We start from the raw sequence: 17,678 nt of genomic DNA on the forward strand, positions 1-17,678 counted from the left end.
TCCTAGAAAGTTCTCCTATAAATGGAATTAAAATATTTTTCTGAAATTTTGAAACTTAACCCCAGTCTTACCCCTTGGTAGCCCACAGAATAGATCAAATCCCTCTTGTCACAGGACACCTTGTGAAATATTAGAACCCTTATATTTTTCTTCAATCACCTAATTCAGTGCTTTGCACATTAAAAAAAAAATTGTTAAGTAAACTTCCTCCATCATCCATCAATGTGCCAGGGGTGAAATAATGTGGTATAGACTCTAAAAGATATTTTATTGGTTTTATAATATGTCTATCATTGCATTATCTCATTTTAAGAAAAAATAATCAGGAATACGATAGCCAAGAATTCAGAAATTCAAAACATAAATACATTCTTCTACCACAAAAGCTTTCTCACCCCTTTAAGGTTTTCTCATCTCCACTGCAAGTGACAGCTTCTTAAACACTGTTGGGATGCCTCATGTGGGCAAAGCTGGGCTGGGACAAGCTGCTCAGCTGTGCCAGGAAGAGTCCATCCTCAAAGGGAAGTTTCTTCTCACCTGCAGGATCCTGTTGGCTTCCTGGGCTGACTCAGGACTTCATACACAGCCTGGATCTCCAGAAAGTGCCTCTGGGCTTCCTCCACCTGGTGCCAATTGTGGTCTTCACGAGCTCCAGGTAGCTGCAATGTATTTCTTCATTTGTTGCCCCCTCTGAGAGACCCAAAACCTTAGGGAGACACAAGCTAACAAATTAGAACCTCGTAAGTTGTCAGGGCTCCTGAGCCTCTCCTTGTTCCCTTCCTAAATCAGGCCGGAATTGGCTTCCACTTGCTGGTGGGAAAGGCACAGAACCTCAGATTAGAATTCCAGCCTTTTGAAACATGGACAACCTCTGGATCTCATGGCAAGAACCAGGATTCGCTTTTAATCACAGATGCTCATTTTCCAACCTGGAACTTGGCATCCCTGACAAGATCTCCTCCTTGCAAGAGAAATAAGCATATATGTCCACCAAAGACATGTACAAGAATGTTTATAACAGCTTTATTCAGAATAGTCCCAAACTGGAAACCACCCAAATGTTCACTGACAAAAGTGGATAGATAAACTGTGGTATATTCATACAATGGGATACTATACAACAATGAAAACAAACAGTTTATAATCCCATGCAACAGTATGAATAAATCTCACAAACATAATGTTGAATGAAAGAACTCAGACACAAAAGAGTACACACTGAGTGATTCCATTTATATGAAGCCCAAGAATAGGCAAAACTAATCTATGGTAACAGAAGTCAGAATAGAGGTTTTTTCCCAGGAAAGGAGGAAAGATTGGGAAGGGGTATGAGCGAACTTTCTTAGTGCTAGAAATATTCCATACCTTCATTGGAGTGGTGGTTACATAGGTATCTATATAAAATTATCATACTCTATATATGTTATACCTCAATAAAAAGTAAATAATATACATTTATCTTTCCCCACTCCCTGTTAGAGCCTCTGAACCTTCACCCATTGCACACAGAAGCCCAAAGAAGCCAGGACACCCTTCCAGGGGCTGACCCAGCAGACATGAAAACAGTACTTCCACATTACAGTACCTGCTCCAATAAGGCTTAGCCTAGAGCTTCCCTGGTGGTACAGTGGTTAAGAATCCATCTGCCAATACAGGGGACCCAGGTTCGAGCACTGGTCTGGGAAGATCCCACATGCCGCGGAGCAACTAAGCCCGGGCGCCACAACTACTGAGCCTGCACTCTAGAGCCAATGAGCCACAACTACTGAGCCTACAAGCCTAGAGCCCATGCTCCGCAGCAAGAGAAGCCACTGCAATGAGGAGCCCGCGCACCGCAACGAAGCGTAGCCCCCGCTCACCGCAACTAAAGAAAGCCCGCGCACAGCAACGAAGACCCAAGGCAGCCAAAAGTAAATAAATAAATTTATATTTTCAAAAAAGGCTTAGCCTCACTTCCGGAGCCATTCCAGACAGGAATGAGAGGGAAGAAAACTTACCTGGTAAGCCAACTGACACTTCTAATCCTGAAAACTGTGAACAAACTCATAGAGCTTTCACCACTCTTGGAAGTAGCCGCTGCTGAAGCCATGATCTCCCACCAGCAGCTTCTAGACCCAGTAAGGCAGAAGGAGGACAGACTCCATCAGGTGCCCACGGAGGGGGAAGAAGCTGAACCAACTGAAGAAGGAGCCAAGGGTCTCTGCCACATAGCTAAGGGCGGCAGCCGTGTTGCAGAGGGCACTGTATGCTAGCGGGCATGTGAAAGCAAGGTAAGCCAGGCCCAGGCAGTAGAGCCGCACACTGAGCATCTCTGAGCCAACTGAAGCTTTGTAGAGGCGATGCTTCTGGGCTGTGATGCCAGCAGCCAAGCTGGTGGGCAGGATGGCTATGGGGTGGCCATAGAAAATAGGGGAAGTACGAAACGCTGCTCCTAGAGTGTTCTTAAAGTCTGAGGTCTGGTTACCAACAGCAGCCATCAGCAAAACCCCTAAGCCAGCTGCCAGTGGGAGGCCCACAATATAGAAGCTGCCCATGAAGGAGAGGCTAATGAGAGCCACAAGGCCAAAATAAATGCCCACTATCATCTGGGCAGCAAAGTGAATGGGACTCAAAGGGTGTGTCCCCCCTCCTGAACTCTGCCTCTGCCGCTGGGGTCTGTTGGCCTGAGCAACAAAGCTCGGGAGCTTCCAGAATTCCCAGAGCCAGCCTAGGCCATCCCTCCCCGCCCCGCCCCCCAGGGGCATCCAGAGCTGTGCGTGGCTGTCCCACCCAAGGTACAGGTGATGGAGCCCAGCAAGGCCCCCTACAGCCCAGAGGGCATAGGTCCTCAGGAGCCCCTTGGCCATCCTCTAGGAGAAGGGTCTCAGAACAAGTCCAGTGGTACCTGCCATTGCTCAGAATGCCAAAATCTGGGATCATCTGTGAGAATCATGGCAGTCACGGGTCCAGAGTTATCCTTAGACCCTAAGGCATGGAAAAAAGCAGTCATAAGATTATATCCAGGTCCCCACACAGTAACCATCTCTCCTTCCAATATTAGTCAAGTCCAGATCTTCCTGAGTGTCCCTGAAATTGTGGTTCTCCCATACCCTTAGGTCTAGCACCTCATCTCTGTGTTTTACAACCACAGTGACTCCAAATTTAGGGGAGAAGAATGTTTGAAATGCTTTCAGTTGAGTAACTGAGAACTCAGCACACGGACAATAAAAAGCAGAAGCTTAAATTTCAGACCTTCCCTCAGACCACTGACCTCCTGGTCAGTGGGGTGCGGGGGCCGAGGTGGAATGAATCGGAGTGAGTACAATGTCCCTGAAAGTTCCTACACATTTTAAAAGTCCCCTGCCACACAGCCCTCTCCACCCGGCCCCAGCTCCGACTGTGGCTGCCCTCAGACACTTGGCGGAGATTTTAGCCCCTCTCCAGCCTCCCATCTCTCCAGACCAGGACATCATCCCACAAGTCAACCTTGAAAGAAGTCCTGAGTTCCCTCCAGCTCTGAAAAACTACATTTTGACCTAGACCCTGGCACCCCGCAATTCAACCACCTCCTTCCAGGGCAAACTTGTAAAGTCTCTCCACAGCGGCCCGATGAATCCCCAGGATATCAAACCAGACGTAAAGTGCCCCTGCTAGTCTCTCCCCTCTACACAGAGCGGGCCTCCTGACCACCAGCCAGCACCCGCTAGTCCCAGAGTGAGCAGCAGTACCTGGGCACCTCGGCTCCCAGACCCCATCAGATCAGTCATCTCCTTTGACCACAGAGTCAAAATGGCCCCTCTCTTTCCGCTCCCACTTCCATCCAAATGGACTTTGTCTTTCTGTGTTTGCTGTGTCACGGAAGTCGGGCCGTCCTGGCCAGGCCCCTCCCCAAGGCCCTCCCTGGCCCCTAAGGGATCACCTTTCAGGCTGAGGCTCCTCTCGCCCGCCCGCTCGGGTAAACTCGGTTTAAGGTGTTCCCGGCGTATTCCGCCTTCCCAGGCTCAACCCGACTGGCGCAGGCCCCACTCCAGGCCGAGAGCGCCTACACAGCGACACCACGACCGCCAGGTGGCGCTGCCGCTCGCGGACGGGAGGTGCCGGGCGGGTCCCCAGACTCACCTTGTCCAGATGCCCGGGCAAAGCAGCCCAGGGCGGTCCCCTATAAAAGCAAAAACAAGCCCTTGATCTCCCCTTTCCACCCCCGCAAATGGGAGGGTGGCTCCTCCCTCGCCGCAGGCTGCAGTCCTCTCTCCCTGTTCCACTGCCGTTCAAGGCTGTCTTGGATGGCTCCACTTCCAATTCCCCTAAGGCAGACACACCAGTGGACAGGCTGCAGAGAGGGGCTCTCCCCCTGAGTTCGCCTCACTGCCCCGCCTCCAGGCCTGCCAGTCAGGGGCACTACGTCTAGATCTGAGCCTGAGACCTGAGGAGCCTCCCGTTCCCCCAGGAACCCCAAATCAACTGTATGTCGCTAACTTTGGCGAGAGGGAGAACCAGGAGCAAAAAGGGATGGGAGTGAGGGCCTCCCCGCGAGGAGAATAGTCTGCGTCCTCACGCCTCGATGCTGGAATAGAACTGGGATTCAAGATGCCTTCATTTTAATGTCGTGGGCTCCAACCCTGCTACGTGACCTCGGTCAAGTCTGGCCGCTTCTTTGGGCCTGTTTCCTCCTCTGTAAAGGAAAAGCGTGGATCTCCAAGGTCCCCCAGCTTTGACTTGGGGTTGCGGTGGGCCTCACCCATGTTGCCTCCCCGCAGTCGGCCGAATGCTTCTGTCCCCTCCTACGTTCCCAGCCCCTTCAGTCCTTATCCCCGCCCGGCGAGGGAACGCGGCTCCCCATGTTGCCCCCTAGGGCTCACTGAGGGGCCAGGGCTGGGAGGGGCCTCAAAGCGACACTGGAGCCGCCAGCTGGGGGGCGGAGGCGGACGGGGGCGCTGAATAATGAATGAGACTTAATTGGGCAGGCACTGCGCAGCAGCGCGCTAAGCTCGGCAAATAGCTCCAGCGTCGGCAGCCGCCGCTGGACAAACAAACTGACTCCGGGCGCGGGGAGAGGGGTGGGAGAGGCAGCGGCGGGAGGGGGAGAGAAAACGCAGGCCGCCTGGGCCCCCGGGCCGCCGCGCGCCCCTGGCTGTGAGGCAGGAGGACCCCCCGTGTGCCCGGCTGAGCTGGCCTCCCAGAAAGTGAGGACCGGGGAGGAGGCTCAGGGCTTGACATCAGGAAGCCGGAACTGGGGCGGGAGAGAAGCGGATTGTGCGGTGGGAGCCAGGGCCCCAAGGGCTACTGAGCACGAGGAGAGGATGGAGAAACAAGTGAAGGGCGGAGGAGAGAGGGAGAAGTGAGAGAGGAAAAAGCGCACCGGGGGAGGGGCTGCGGCGGGGCGGGGGCGGGAGAAAAGCCGTTACCGAGAGGAAAGGGAAGAGCGATGGAGGAACAAGCGAAGGGAGGCGAGGGGAGCCGAGAGAAAAAGAACTGGAGAAGAGTCAAGGAGAGGGATGGGAGATGACCGGAATGAGAACGAGGGGGCGGCAGGGCGAGCTGGCGGCGCCCCTACCTCCGCCTCGCCCCGCTGCGCTCCCGCCCTAGCGCTCTCTCCAGCCGCCCGCACTCACTTTGTCACAATTACGGGGCCGTCACTCGGCCCGGATTGTTTTCCCCAAATTGTTGTTCTATAAACCGGCGAAGGATCTGACAAGCTGAAACGGGAAGGAAGGGTCTGAGCTGCGGTGGGGACGTGGTGGTGTATTTACCCAGGGCGGACCCGGGGCGGGCAGGTGAATCCAGAGACCCACGCGGGAATTCTGGTTGCTGCCCCAGCCTCGTCGCTGACATCGCTTTTAACCTTCCTGGCCCTTCTCAGCCTCTGCTGCCTCGGTTTCCCCAAGAGAGAACTGAGAGGCTTGGAGGGCAGGAGCGGCGGAGGCAGCTGTAGGTGGGGCCCGAACTTGCCTTCTCACCCCATTCTCTTTTGTTCTCTGCTACCCCGGTCACATGGAGAGGGGGTCTATCCAGCTTGGCCTCCCCAGAGCGCCCTCGGGTGCCTGCTCATCCCCGCTGGATGGCCAGACTCTCAGCTCCGACAGGTCTGGGCCGCCCCCCGCCCCGCCCGCGCCTGCAGCCCCGGCTCCGCGCCGCTCGGTGCCCACGCCACCTTGCTGTCCCTCAATTCCGCAAACATCTGTTGCGCGCCCACTGTGAGCCAGATCCGCGCCAGCCTTCCCCCCACCTCTCCCCCGCCACCCTCCCCTTCCCGGTCGGCCTGGCCTGTCAGCTTCGTGACAGCCGCCGCTGAAGCCCAGGCCCCGCGGGAGCGGCCGGAGAGGAGCCGCCGCATGGCTGGCTCCGACACCGGCCTCCCCGGCGGCTCCAGGAGCAACGGAGGGTGGCGGCCGCTGAAGCGAGACCAGAGCCGCCCCGCAGAGTTAGAGCTGCGCTGGAGAGTGGGGAGCCCAAGGGCGGGCTTGTCTCTCGGTCTCTAAGGTCTATCGGTCTCCTCATTCCATTGCCCTGGGGTTGGGCCGGGCCGGGACCTCGCCTAGCTCCGAAAGCCTGGGAAGCTATTGGCTCCCGCGCCCCCTCCCCCAGTTCGGGTGATTTACACTCCGGCTCCGCTCAGCGGCCGCTTCCCAATCAGGAATATCGACCCCGGGCGGGGCCCCCGGGCCGCATCGATCCCTCTAAGGCTCGGGATTTAAAAATGTCAAATTTGCCTTTTCCAGGCGGGTGGAGGGGGCGGGGGCTTGGAGGAGGGCGGCTTGGGAATTGGGGGGGGGCGGGCGGATAGCAGGACATCGACCAGGTGCCTGTGCCCTGAATGAGAAGCTACCAGGCCCAGGCCGTGGCCGGACCCTGTCATTACCTAGCCATCCTTAGGTTGCAGTCCCCTCTGGATGGGGGCAGGAAGGAAGCCCTACGGGGCCTTCCCCATCCCCATGGGCCTCGCTGTTGTGCTGGGGTATTCCCAGAGGGAGAAGCCCCAGAGGAACAAAGAGAGATCTCTAAAGTAGGGAGACACATTTGGAAGAGACTCCTAAACGCAGAGACATAGAGACACAAGGAGGGGTGCAGAGACAAAGATATAGAGGCTCCAAGAGATACCCTATGTTTAAAGAAGAGCAAGGCAAAGGGAAGGCGGCTCAAAGACACACTGAACAAAACAGGGGACCAGAGACCCAGAATCGCCTCAACTCCCTGCCCTATAGACCCAGGAGATTCAGGACTGGGAAGGTCCCCCTTTGGTGTGTTTGAGAGTGGGGAAGGAGAGTGGAGACAAAGCCAGGTGGAGAAAGAGAGTTATTAGGGGAAGGAATTAGAATATAATTAGCATTATCCTCCCAAGGTGTCCACTAGGAACTGGACCTGAAATCCAAAAGGTAAGGGTCCTAGAAGCAATAGCCCAGGCCCCAAAGAGATGGGCTCTTTGAGAGGTCTAATGGTGTGCCCTTTCCTGTCCTGAGATCTACCTCTTCCTCTCTGTCCACCACCAGCCTGGGGAAGCCAGATGGGTTGTGGCTCACATCTTATATTGGAGACTGTATATGTGATGGCGACTGTGTATATGTGGGTATGTATGTGGACTGTAGAAAACTCTGGTGGTAAACACTTCCTTCCCCGGGACTTAGCAACTGGGTCTCCAGACTTTGGAAAAAACCATCCACTACTTTCAGGAAGCTTGGGAAAGGGATGATGTTGGGGTGGAGGTGGTGGAAGGGAGCAGTTGTCCAAACCAGCACCCTCACGGTTAACATCTATCCCCCCTGCCCCACCCCCGGCAGCACACCTCAGCTGTCACCGTGCACATTACTGTTTCCTACAGAACTGGAGACAGAGCTGACAGCAAATGTGTGTGGGGGGCACAGTCACGCGGGGAGAGGTGGTAGCTCATCCTCAGACACACGCAGCACACACCTCCACTGACAAAATCAGGCCGACACGTCCCTAACACTGACACACACAATCACTGACCCCCACACGCGACCCACACCCATCAATCCCTGTCACAACACACCACCTCTGCGTGCGCAATTATGCACGGTTCCTCCTAGGTCAGGTACAAGCGCCTAGTCTTAAAGCCTGTCTACACCCTGTCTTGACATCTTAGATCTTCAATCGCCTAACCTAAGCAGAGGGCTTAGGTCCCCGTCCTCGCTCCCCAAATTCTTCAACCATGGCCAGCTCCAACAGGTTAAAGGCTGAGCTTAAGGAAGTCAAGTAAGTACCAGGGTCGAGGTGAAGAACCGGGAGCTGACGGGGCAGTGGGGCTGCTATACGCCTCCCTTATTCTCCTTCCTGCCACTGCCTCTTTCCCGGCACGTCCACTCGCGGCCCGGCCGGCCCGCCGCCCGCCTGTCAGTCGAGTAATGAATGCGCGCTCGGGGCCCTGCCCCCCCCCAAGTCGTTCATCACTGCCAGTACCGCCCACCTCTCTGCCGCCCTCAGGGAGGGCTAAGCGGCCCAGGCGGCGAAAGCCCGTCTCCCCCCACCTCGACTAATAATTGTCAGATTGAGATGTTGATTTGTCAGCTGGGAGCTAGCGCCAAAGAACCCGCAGTAAAAACCGGACTCCTTGAACTTCCTCTGGCTCCATTCGGACTCGCCCAGCCTTGCAGCTTTTCTGGATTTGATGTGCATGGGTTGGATTTCACGTAAGAGATCCGGGTATAGAAGCGCAGTATCATTTTATTCCAATAGGAGGCGCACCAGGCTACAGACCCTAAGGGGGCTCGTCCTGGGCTAGGTTCCACTTCAGACCCGAGGCCCTAGGGCTTCGTCCCGCAGCCTCCTAGCAGGGGGCGCGTTGGCCACCATCTTCCTCTCTCCCGCAGCTGAAGTCCCCGCTTCTGTACAGGAAGCCCCCAGGCAGCAGTCCCACAGTCCGCCTTCAGGGATCTGGGGGGGCCATGTCCTGCCCTCTCTCTCCTCCAGGTACCTCCGGCCTCCCGCAGTCCTCCACTCTCCAGCAGGAGGCGCCCCTGTTGCAGGTCCGCCTTCGCCAAGCCCTAGGCACCTAGGCTGCAGTCCCGCCCTCGCCCTCCCCCAGCCCGGGACCCGGAGCTCCCCGGGAGGCCGGCTGAGTGACGGGCGGCCGGTGATTATGCGGAGGGGGAGCGGGGTGCGCCGCGGGCGGCAGCGCTGACCCTTCACATTTCCGATCCGCCGGGACCCTCATCCATCCGAAGCTGCTCTTTGTCTGGCCGCCTAATTGCCAGCGGACAGGATGGATGGCGGGACCGACAGCCGCGGAATCCCTAATAAAGGCCGCGGCCGCCGGGGAGGAAGCTCGGGAAGGAGGGGGAGAAAGAAGGAAGAGATGGAAGGAGGTGGGAGGAAGCACCGGGCCGCGGCCGCCGGCTCAGAGACGCTATGCGCAGCGCACAAGGGGGGGGCAGATCTTCTAGGGTGCGGGACCAGGAGTCCCGGGTCGACGAGGGTCAGGGCGCCGTGGCTGTGGGGTGTGTGAAGTCTCCTGCTTGATGGAGAAAAGGAAAGAGCTAGGGGCCCCGGGCAGAAAGCATGCTACGGCCGACCTCGTTTCGCAGAGCCTTCGAAGATTTCAGCTTGGCGCTGCCCCCTGCGTTCCGGGCTCCCACCAGCCGGAGCCCAGCCCTCCGTTCCCCGCATCACCTCTCCTCTGCTCGCCTGTCTGTCTCCCAGGGCGGGATCCAATATCCCGGAGGAGAAATGAGGGGTCTGACAGCTGTCTGTGCGGCCGCTCGCCACATTTCATTAACTGCAGGCTGGAGTTGGTGGACGGCGCGGGGAGAGGGGAGCAAAATGGGGTGGAGAGAGAGGCTATGGCGGGGAGCTGCACCTGGCCAGGGGTCAAGGGCTGGCCTGACAGATACCTTGGAAGCAATCTCTAGCCCCTCCTTGTGGAGCCAGGAGCCTGTTCTCAGCCCCGTGGGCTCTGGCGGCGGCCCTTAGAACCTCAGGCTGCACTGAGCTGCGGTGCCAGGGGAGCCGTGCGGCGGATGAGTAGAAGCTCTAGGCCCGACAGCATACTTGCTCTCTCGCCGCTCGCTGGGGCCTGTCGACCCTCTGCGCCAGAGGGCAAAGTGTGCGCGGGCTCTTGGGCCGCTACTGTTTTCCCTCCGGTGGTGAGTGGAGAGCTGTCCTCTGCCCTCTGGCCAGCTTTCCTGCCTTTGGCCTCTCGAGCACATTTTTCTGCAGTTCGCTTCGTTTCCCTCTCCCTCCCCTTTCTCTTCCCTCTCCTCTTCGGACTGAACAGCTCTTCTCCGCAGCTGACTTTGGCCGACATCCTTTAGCTAACAGCCGAGCACCTGTTGTGTGTCAGCGCTGGGGGTGGGGGATGGGGGACACCCTGAGCCAAGGCCCTGCCCCGTTGGCCTCACACACATAGGTCTCCCCTGAGACCAATTCAAATCTCTCTCCCCACTCCAGTCCTGCTTCTCTCACCCTTCCACTGCCTTGGGTGTCATTTCTCTTCTCCAGGGCAGTGAGAAGGAAGCCGGGAGATCGGAACTCCAGTTCTAGGGCTGCCACTTACGAGGTGATACAGGACAAGGCATTTCTCATTTCCAGGCCTCAGTTTCCTCATCTGTAAAATGGAGACAATACATCCTCTCAGGGATGCATCGAGGATGCAGTAACTCTCAAGTAAAAGCTCTAAAATGCTGTAAGCACGCAATAACGTTATTTCCCTATCCATGTTATTCCCTATCCTCTCAGGTGGGCATTTTTCCTTTCTCTTCTTACCAGGGGTCTGGTACCAGGCAACCCAGGTGCTTCCAGTTCTGTGTGATCTTACATGTAGGAGCTGAGAGCCAGAGTGTGTGTATGGGTGGGGTGGAGGGAAGTGGAGAAGAACCACACTATGGACAGCCCTGAAGGGTGAGGAAGGAGAGAGGGCGGGGTGCGGCGGGTGGTGGAGTGCATTTCCTTAGATCTTAATGTAACATCAGCCAGCTGGTTCCTCTGCTCTTATGGATGAGGAAACTGAGGCTTGTGGAGGTTATACTGCAAGTGACAGGGGTAGATCACACTACCAGGATCTTTCCTCCCATGAATTTTCTACTGCTCATTTCCTCACCCCCTTTCTTCCCTTGAAGGGGTCTGGGTCAGTGACAAGGAGTGTGGGAGAAGGAACAAAAAGAGAAAAACTTCAAGGAGCCAGGACCTTTCCGCTAGACTTCATAAAATTTTAACAAGAAAACTTCCTCAGAGTAGAAGGCACATATCACATGCAAATAATATGCTAATCACATGCTAATCTAAAGTCTGGCCCTCAGAACTCTGACACACACCTGGCCCTAAGCCCTGGGGGAAATTCTTGGGAGACCCCTAGGTTCCAGGACAGGACAGGTCGGGATGGGTTCTATTTAGAGTCAGGTTATGGAGTTAGGATTCATTTTAGGATTGGAGAGGAGTCAAGTGTATACTTTGGGATTAGGGTCAGGGTTAGTGCAGAGTCAAGGGCAGAGGGTAAGGCAGGATTCAGTCTGGGCTGTGCTTTTAAATAGGGAAGCCTGGGGAACTCAGTCTTCCTCTCCTCTCCCCTCCTCCACTGCCCATTCTATGTCCTGCAGCACACGTCTCTCTCTGCCTACATCCCATTCCCAACCACACAACCTCCCTGGGGCCTCCCAGTCTGGCTGCCCAAGGAGCTCTGGGTAAATTGTCCCAGACCCCAGCCTGGGCCCCAGTATTTCCTCTTGAGCCCAGACACTTGGCTTCTGGCCCCAGGAGCTGGCCTAGCTGACCCTAGCTGGCCTTGACCCTACCCAGGTCCCTTCTCGGCCGAATGCTGACAGCTGCAGAGGAAGCAGTAAGGACCTGGTGAGCTGGCAGCTTCATTCCAGAGCGTGGGGAAAGAGCAACAGAACATGAATAAATTCATGGAGCTGGCCCCTCAGCTCCCTGTGAGCTAAGCCTGCTTCCCCCACCATACACACCCGCTGCCGCCTGCAGCCCTGCTGGTCACCGAAGCTCACAGCCTGGGCTGGGGATGGGAGGAGAAGGGAAGCTCCGAGAGAAGAGGGCTAGGACCTGACAGGGGCTGAGGTGAGGGGCTCAAAAAGAGGGCCTTGGTTAGTAGGAGAGAGGGGTGGGGAGCGGGGCTGAGCAGAGAGGGCCTTTAGTGAGTGGGTGGCAGGAGAGGGGGGAGGAGGAGGGAGAGGGGTGGCAGGACCTGGGGCCGATGAGGCTTGAGGATTGGGTGGTGAGGTCAGTGTGAGCCCTGGCCTGCTCTCTCCTCTCTGATCCATCCATCATCCAGCCTAGGGGAGCAGATTCGGAATTAGACATGCACGGGCCGACATGGCCCTCAGCCCCCCGAGGAAGACAAATGGCAACAAAGACCTTGAATAAAATTTGTATTTATGGTTGGAGGAGGCCCCACCCCACTGACTGCCAATCCTTTCTCTCCCAACCCTTTCAAGCATGTAGGGGCCTCCCTCCACACAGGCCCGTCCTCAGCAACCTCCTTCTTCCTGCACCGTTACGGGCTGAGAGGGGCAGGGAAGGAGTACAGGAAACAAGAGATGAGGAAATCATCTTCCACCCAATAATTATGCCCTGATGTGCCCTGTGCTCTCCATTTTACATAATGTACTCATACATTACAGTACTGGCTTACCCTAGTCTCTAATAGATCCTTTGCAGTTGTCCACCTCCAGGGCCTCCAAATACCCCACTTTTGCCAGTCCTGGAACCTCTTCTCCAGGCCTCTGGCCCTGGAGTCCCTGTGAGCAAGAAATTTCTCCCAGAGGGGCGAGACCCTGAGGAAGGATGCAGACCCCTCACAGAGAGGGACCTATCAAAGCTTGTGTTTCCTCTTGGTCACCCGAATGACAGACACAGTCACCCCTCACAGGTGGGTGCCTAGCACTGAAACTGCGTTTTAGTTATATTACTTTGCATAACCAATTTCAAATTTCAAATCCCTCCCCCAAACATTTATTATGTGGGGTCCAACTTCTCTGAGTTTCCATCTAACCACAGCCCTTTGTGGAAGGGTGAAGGGGCAGAAATCCTGGGGCTGGACAAGGTCTGGGACCCGGGCAGGGGTAGGACTGGGCTGGGCTGCCAGGGCAAGAGCTGCCTTCTGACTCTTTCTCCCCAGTAAACTCTCTACCCTTCAGTCCTGAGATAAGAAAGATGACATTCATGGGGTTCCACATTTAGGGACTAAGAGGAAGACAAATATAAAACCTCCCTTCAAACAGCCCTCACACATACACACACAAAGGCAATCCACAATCCACAATCCCACTCACTCAGGGACACACAAGGCCAGGGTCCCATGGACACGTCCACACTTGCCAGCACACTGTCACAATGCACAGGCCCAGAGCCTACCACACTGCTCCAAGAAGCGCCCCGCCTCCGCGTCGTCCCCACAGTTGATATGTCACATTGGAGTCCGAACACGGACCTGGGTGTCTCTCTGCAGCGCGCCATTTACATTTCTCTCTCGATCTGTCAACCTGTCTTGGCTCCTGTCTCTCTCTCTCCGTCTCTGTCTCTCCTTCTCCCCCTCTGGGGCTGTCATTTAGTCTCTTTTTCAAGCTTTGTCTCTGTCTCTGCGTCTCTATCTGGCTTTGCATCCCTTTGATTTCTCTGTAGCTCCTCTGCTTTCCTGTCGGTTTCCTGCTCGCTTTCCCAGGCTGGTCTGTTTTCTCACTCTCTCTGTTCCCTCACTCTCTCGATTGCTCTGCGGCCCCCTCCGCCAACACTGGGGGTCGAGGGTAGAGGTGCCTGGAGATTTGCCTTTTCCAGTTCAGGCCAACCCGTACCCGTTGAACCCTTTACCATATGTTATTCGGTCACGGGCACTGAGTGGCGAATTTCTATTTTTTTCTAGTCCTTGTTGTTTGCTCGTGGGCTTTTTTCTTTTTTTCTTTTTTCTTTTTTTGAGGGGGGGAGCCGGGGAGGGCTCTTTTTAGCTCTGGAATCCATGTCTGTCTTCTGTGTGTGTGCATCTCCACCGCTTTTTATCCCATCCCCGTTTCTGGCCTCCTCCGGGCTCTGAGAATACCAAACTCAGGGTAGAGGGTGAAAGTAAGGATAGGGTGAGGGCAGTGAATCCCTGCAGAATTGGTTTAGAGCCGGTCAGGAACCGAAAGGCTGGGGGGACGCGGGTGGGGGCCGTGGCCTGCCCCGCCTCCACGCTTCCCTCTCTGGGCGCCAGGGGTCGCTCCGCCCCCGCCCCCCCCCCCCCCCCCCGCCGCGGCCTCTTAGAGCGGCTCCCGCCGCGTCGCGGCTCACACCACCCGCACTGCCGCTCCGGGAGGGAGGGAAGGAAGGTTAGGGACGCAGAGAGGGAGAGCGCTAGCTGGAGAGAGACGCGGGGCCAGGGCTTCAGCAGGGGCTGGGGCCGCGGCTAGGGTAGAAAGGTGGGTCAAGGCTCGCCAAGAGCCAGAGCGCAAACCTGCGAGGAGGTCGCGTCCGGTGGGCGCCACCCGCAGCGCAGAGCCCCGGACGTCCAGAGCGCGGAGAGTAGTCCCAGCTCCGGCCGGGAGCTATCCGTCTGGGTAGCCTGGGACCTAGACGCCGCCATCCTCGAGAAAGGAGCTGTCCGGAGGGCAGGCATCCTAGATCTGTAAGAAACCAGCCGTCCGAGAAGCCACCGATTTCAGGCGCCTGGGAACGTTAGACTGAACGAGAGGGTAATAGAGGACCACGGACTCTGAACTGTCGGGAGCTGTCCCTGGTCCAAACAACGGGGGGACCTCCGCCTTGACGGAAGGTTTGGGGAACGGCACCACTGAGGCGGGAGCCCACAGGGGCGGGGGGGCCGGGCGCAGCCGTCGGGGGGATCCCGACCCAGGCCCGAGCCCGGTCACCGCCTCTGGCGCCCGCGGAAAGCCCCGGGCCTCCGCCACCATTGCACCCAAGAGTGAGGAGGATCTGCTGGCCCTGGCCGCGTCGCGGCTGAGCCGCCGCAAGAGGGTGGCGGGCGCGGCCGTCGGGGTGGCCATGGTGCTGCTGCTGCTGGTGGCCATTCCGCTGCTAGTGCACAGCTCCCGCGGGCCGGCGCACTACGAGATGCTGGGTCGCTGCCGCATGGTGTGCGACCCCCACGGGCCGCGACGCCCAGGACCCGACGGCGCGCCCGCCTCCGTACCCCCCTTCCCTCAGGGCGCCAAGGGAGAGGTGGGCCGGCGCGGGAAGGCAGGTCTGCGAGGGCCCCCGGGACCACCAGGTCCCAGAGGACCTCCAGGAGAGCCGGGCAGGCCAGGTCCCCCTGGCCCTCCAGGCCCAGGCCCCGGCGGGGTAGCGCCCCCTGCCGGCTACGTGCCTCGAATTGCCTTCTATGCTGGCCTGCGGCGGCCACACGAAGGTTACGAAGTGCTGCGCTTCGACGACGTGGTGACCAACGTGGGCAACGCTTACGAGGCAGCCAGTGGCAAGTTCACCTGCCCCATGCCAGGTGTCTACTTCTTCGCTTACCATGTGCTTATGCGCGGCGGTGACGGCACCAGCATGTGGGCGGACTTGATGAAGAATGGACAGGTGAGCTGCCCCTCTCTCACCCAGCCCCAGACAAGGTAGCTTTCTAATTCTCCCTGCATTCATTACGCAACCCGAACCTCTTCCCCAAGCACCGTCACTAAATCCAAGAAGGCCACATTGCCAAGAACTTAGAAATCGCTTCATTTAGTCCAAAAGGAATTGGGGGGCCAGAGAAAGAAAACGACCTGCCAGGGTCTTATGCAGCATTAGGAATGGTGTCAGAATGAAAACTCAGAGCCTCACACTCCAACTATAGGCAACTATACAGCAAACCTCTTTGGTATCTCACCCTGCCTCTTAGCCTCTTTTCACCTGTCTTGGGCAGCCCTCCTGGCGTTTGGGTTACGCAGCCACTTGATGGGCAATTTACCGGAGTCTGGCTCCTTCGACTTAGAATGGAGTCCGGGTATCACGCCGTGGGCAGTTGGTATCTGTTCCCGTATGGGGGTCATTAAGCTTGGATTTTCAAAGAGAAGGTAAAAAAAGAAAGAAAACACTGTCTCATTTTCCAGGCAACTCTATTACTAGTCCCAGGGCCTGAGGTCAATTCTAGAGTGGGCCTTACCCTCAGCTAATACTGAGTCCATAGGCAGAGGTGGAAAATGAGGCAGCACTGGGGCCAGCCAGGCGGCTTGCAGGAACGAATTTGGGAGAAGGGAAGAGGCAAGAACAGATAAAGCAGAAGCCTTGGACCCCGGCCTGGTCCCTGCTCCTGTGGTCAGAGTCGGAGTCACTGCTGCCTTAGCTTGGAAGAAAAGTCCCAAAGACTCAGCTCAAGGTCCAGGACACGCTTAGGGGGAGCCAGAGGCCACAGGGGTGGGGCTGGGGAAATGTGCCTGGGCCACGCAAGCCGCAGGGTGTAAGGTTAGGACTGAGCTGTGACCTCCGAATGCCCCGTGCGCGATGGGGTGATTTGACCGTGGCGCATCAGGCCTCCTTATCCCACCTGTCCAAACCCCAGGTCCTGCTACCGCTGCAGCACCCTTCCGCTCCAAGAACCGAAGGCACTACGTTGAGGTCTCTCCCAAGCAGGGCCGACCCAGGATCCCAGGGAAAGGGAGTGAGAGTGTATGTGTGTAAGACTGTAGCGTGTGTGTGCGTGATTCAAGTGTGTCTGTGGGTGCGGGGTGCGAAGGTGTGAGAGTAGAGCGGTGGCTGCTTGCCTGTGGCACTGAGTAGGTGTGTGTGGTCTGTGCGGCGTGTCTGTGAGGGGCGGAGGAGGGGAGTATGTATCTAGAGTGCGTCGCTTCCCGAGGGGGCGGGGGCCGCGCGGCTCCCACACTGTATTCCGCGGTGCGGGCGCTGCGGCTTTGGGGACGGTAAATAGTGATTAGAATAATGATGAATAATTAATCAGTTAATAACCAGCCCCCTCGGGACAGGAAGAGGGGGGCTGGGGAGGGGGCTGGCTGCGACGCTGAGGCGTCGGTGAGGCGAGCTACAGCAGCGAGGCCAGAGGGGAAGAGGCACTACCTGTTTGGGCGGAAGGCGACCCCCACGTCGGGGCGCCCGCGGGTACTAGGAGGGACAATCGAGGAGGATTACATCATGGCATCTTCCCACAGCCTGCACCCTTGCTTACACACGCACAGACACACCTGTGCCCTATCTCTGGGGGAAGGGAGCACAAGTTTAGAAGGTCCGAGTGGGTTCAGAATCTTAAAAATTATCCTACAGTCTAATTTTATTTTTTAAATAATAATAATAGCAAAACCTATATAGCATTTTCTTTGTGCAAAGCGCTGTTTTGTAACACACTTCGCACGTAGTAACTCATTTAATCCTAACAACCTGAGGAGGTAGGTTCTATTACTACCTCCTACCTTATAGCTCAAATTAAGGACCACAGAAAGCGTGAAACTTGCCCAGTCCCAGCAGCTAGTGAATGGCAGTGCCTGCGAAGCACCTTGTCCTTCCCAAACCCTGCAGCCTGCTACCCTCGCGTCACCTTCACAGGCCCAGCTGCATCTCCTCGGCCGACCCCTCATCACCCCAGCTCCGCACAGGGCATGAGTGGGTTGTTCTGTTCCCCCTCTCTAGGTCCGGGCCAGCGCCATTGCTCAGGACGCGGACCAGAACTACGACTACGCCAGCAACAGCGTCATCCTGCACCTGGATGTGGGAGATGAAGTCTTCATCAAGCTGGACGGCGGGAAGGTGCACGGCGGTAACACCAACAAGTATAGCACCTTCTCTGGCTTCATCATCTACCCGGACTGAGTCGG

General features: G+C 56.8%; 2 protein-coding genes across 2 annotated transcripts; one reads left to right on the top strand and one right to left on the bottom strand.

Moving 5' to 3' along the window:
* Positions 1-533: 533 nt before the first annotated feature.
* Positions 534-2,846, bottom strand: DNAJC22 (DnaJ heat shock protein family (Hsp40) member C22). The gene is given in 3 exon segments (XM_060164533.1): positions 534-643; positions 646-706; positions 1,998-2,846. Coding segments are annotated over 3 exon segments (1,020 nt in total).
* A 12,070-nt stretch (positions 2,847-14,916) lies between these two features.
* Positions 14,917-17,673, top strand: C1QL4 (complement C1q like 4). Its single transcript, XM_060165443.1, has 2 exons — positions 14,917-15,453; positions 17,494-17,673. The coding sequence occupies exons 1-2, from the start codon at positions 14,917-14,919 to the stop codon at positions 17,671-17,673; spliced, it is 717 nt and encodes a 238-aa protein (XP_060021426.1).
* Positions 17,674-17,678: the final 5 nt, after the last annotated feature.

The sequence above is a fragment of the Lagenorhynchus albirostris genome, chromosome 11 (assembly GCF_949774975.1).
Source record: "Lagenorhynchus albirostris chromosome 11, mLagAlb1.1, whole genome shotgun sequence".
In the NCBI taxonomy this organism is placed as follows: domain Eukaryota; kingdom Metazoa; phylum Chordata; class Mammalia; order Artiodactyla; family Delphinidae; genus Lagenorhynchus; species Lagenorhynchus albirostris.

Coding starts and splice junctions, on each gene's coding strand:
- C1QL4 (XM_060165443.1), top strand. CDS start 14,917: ATGGTGCTGCTGCTGCTGGTGGCCATTCCGCTGCTAGTGCACAGCTCC. Junction 15,454..17,493: donor ACTTGATGAAGAATGGACAG/GTGAGCTGCCCC, acceptor CCCCCTCTCTAG/GTCCGGGCCAGCGCCATTGC.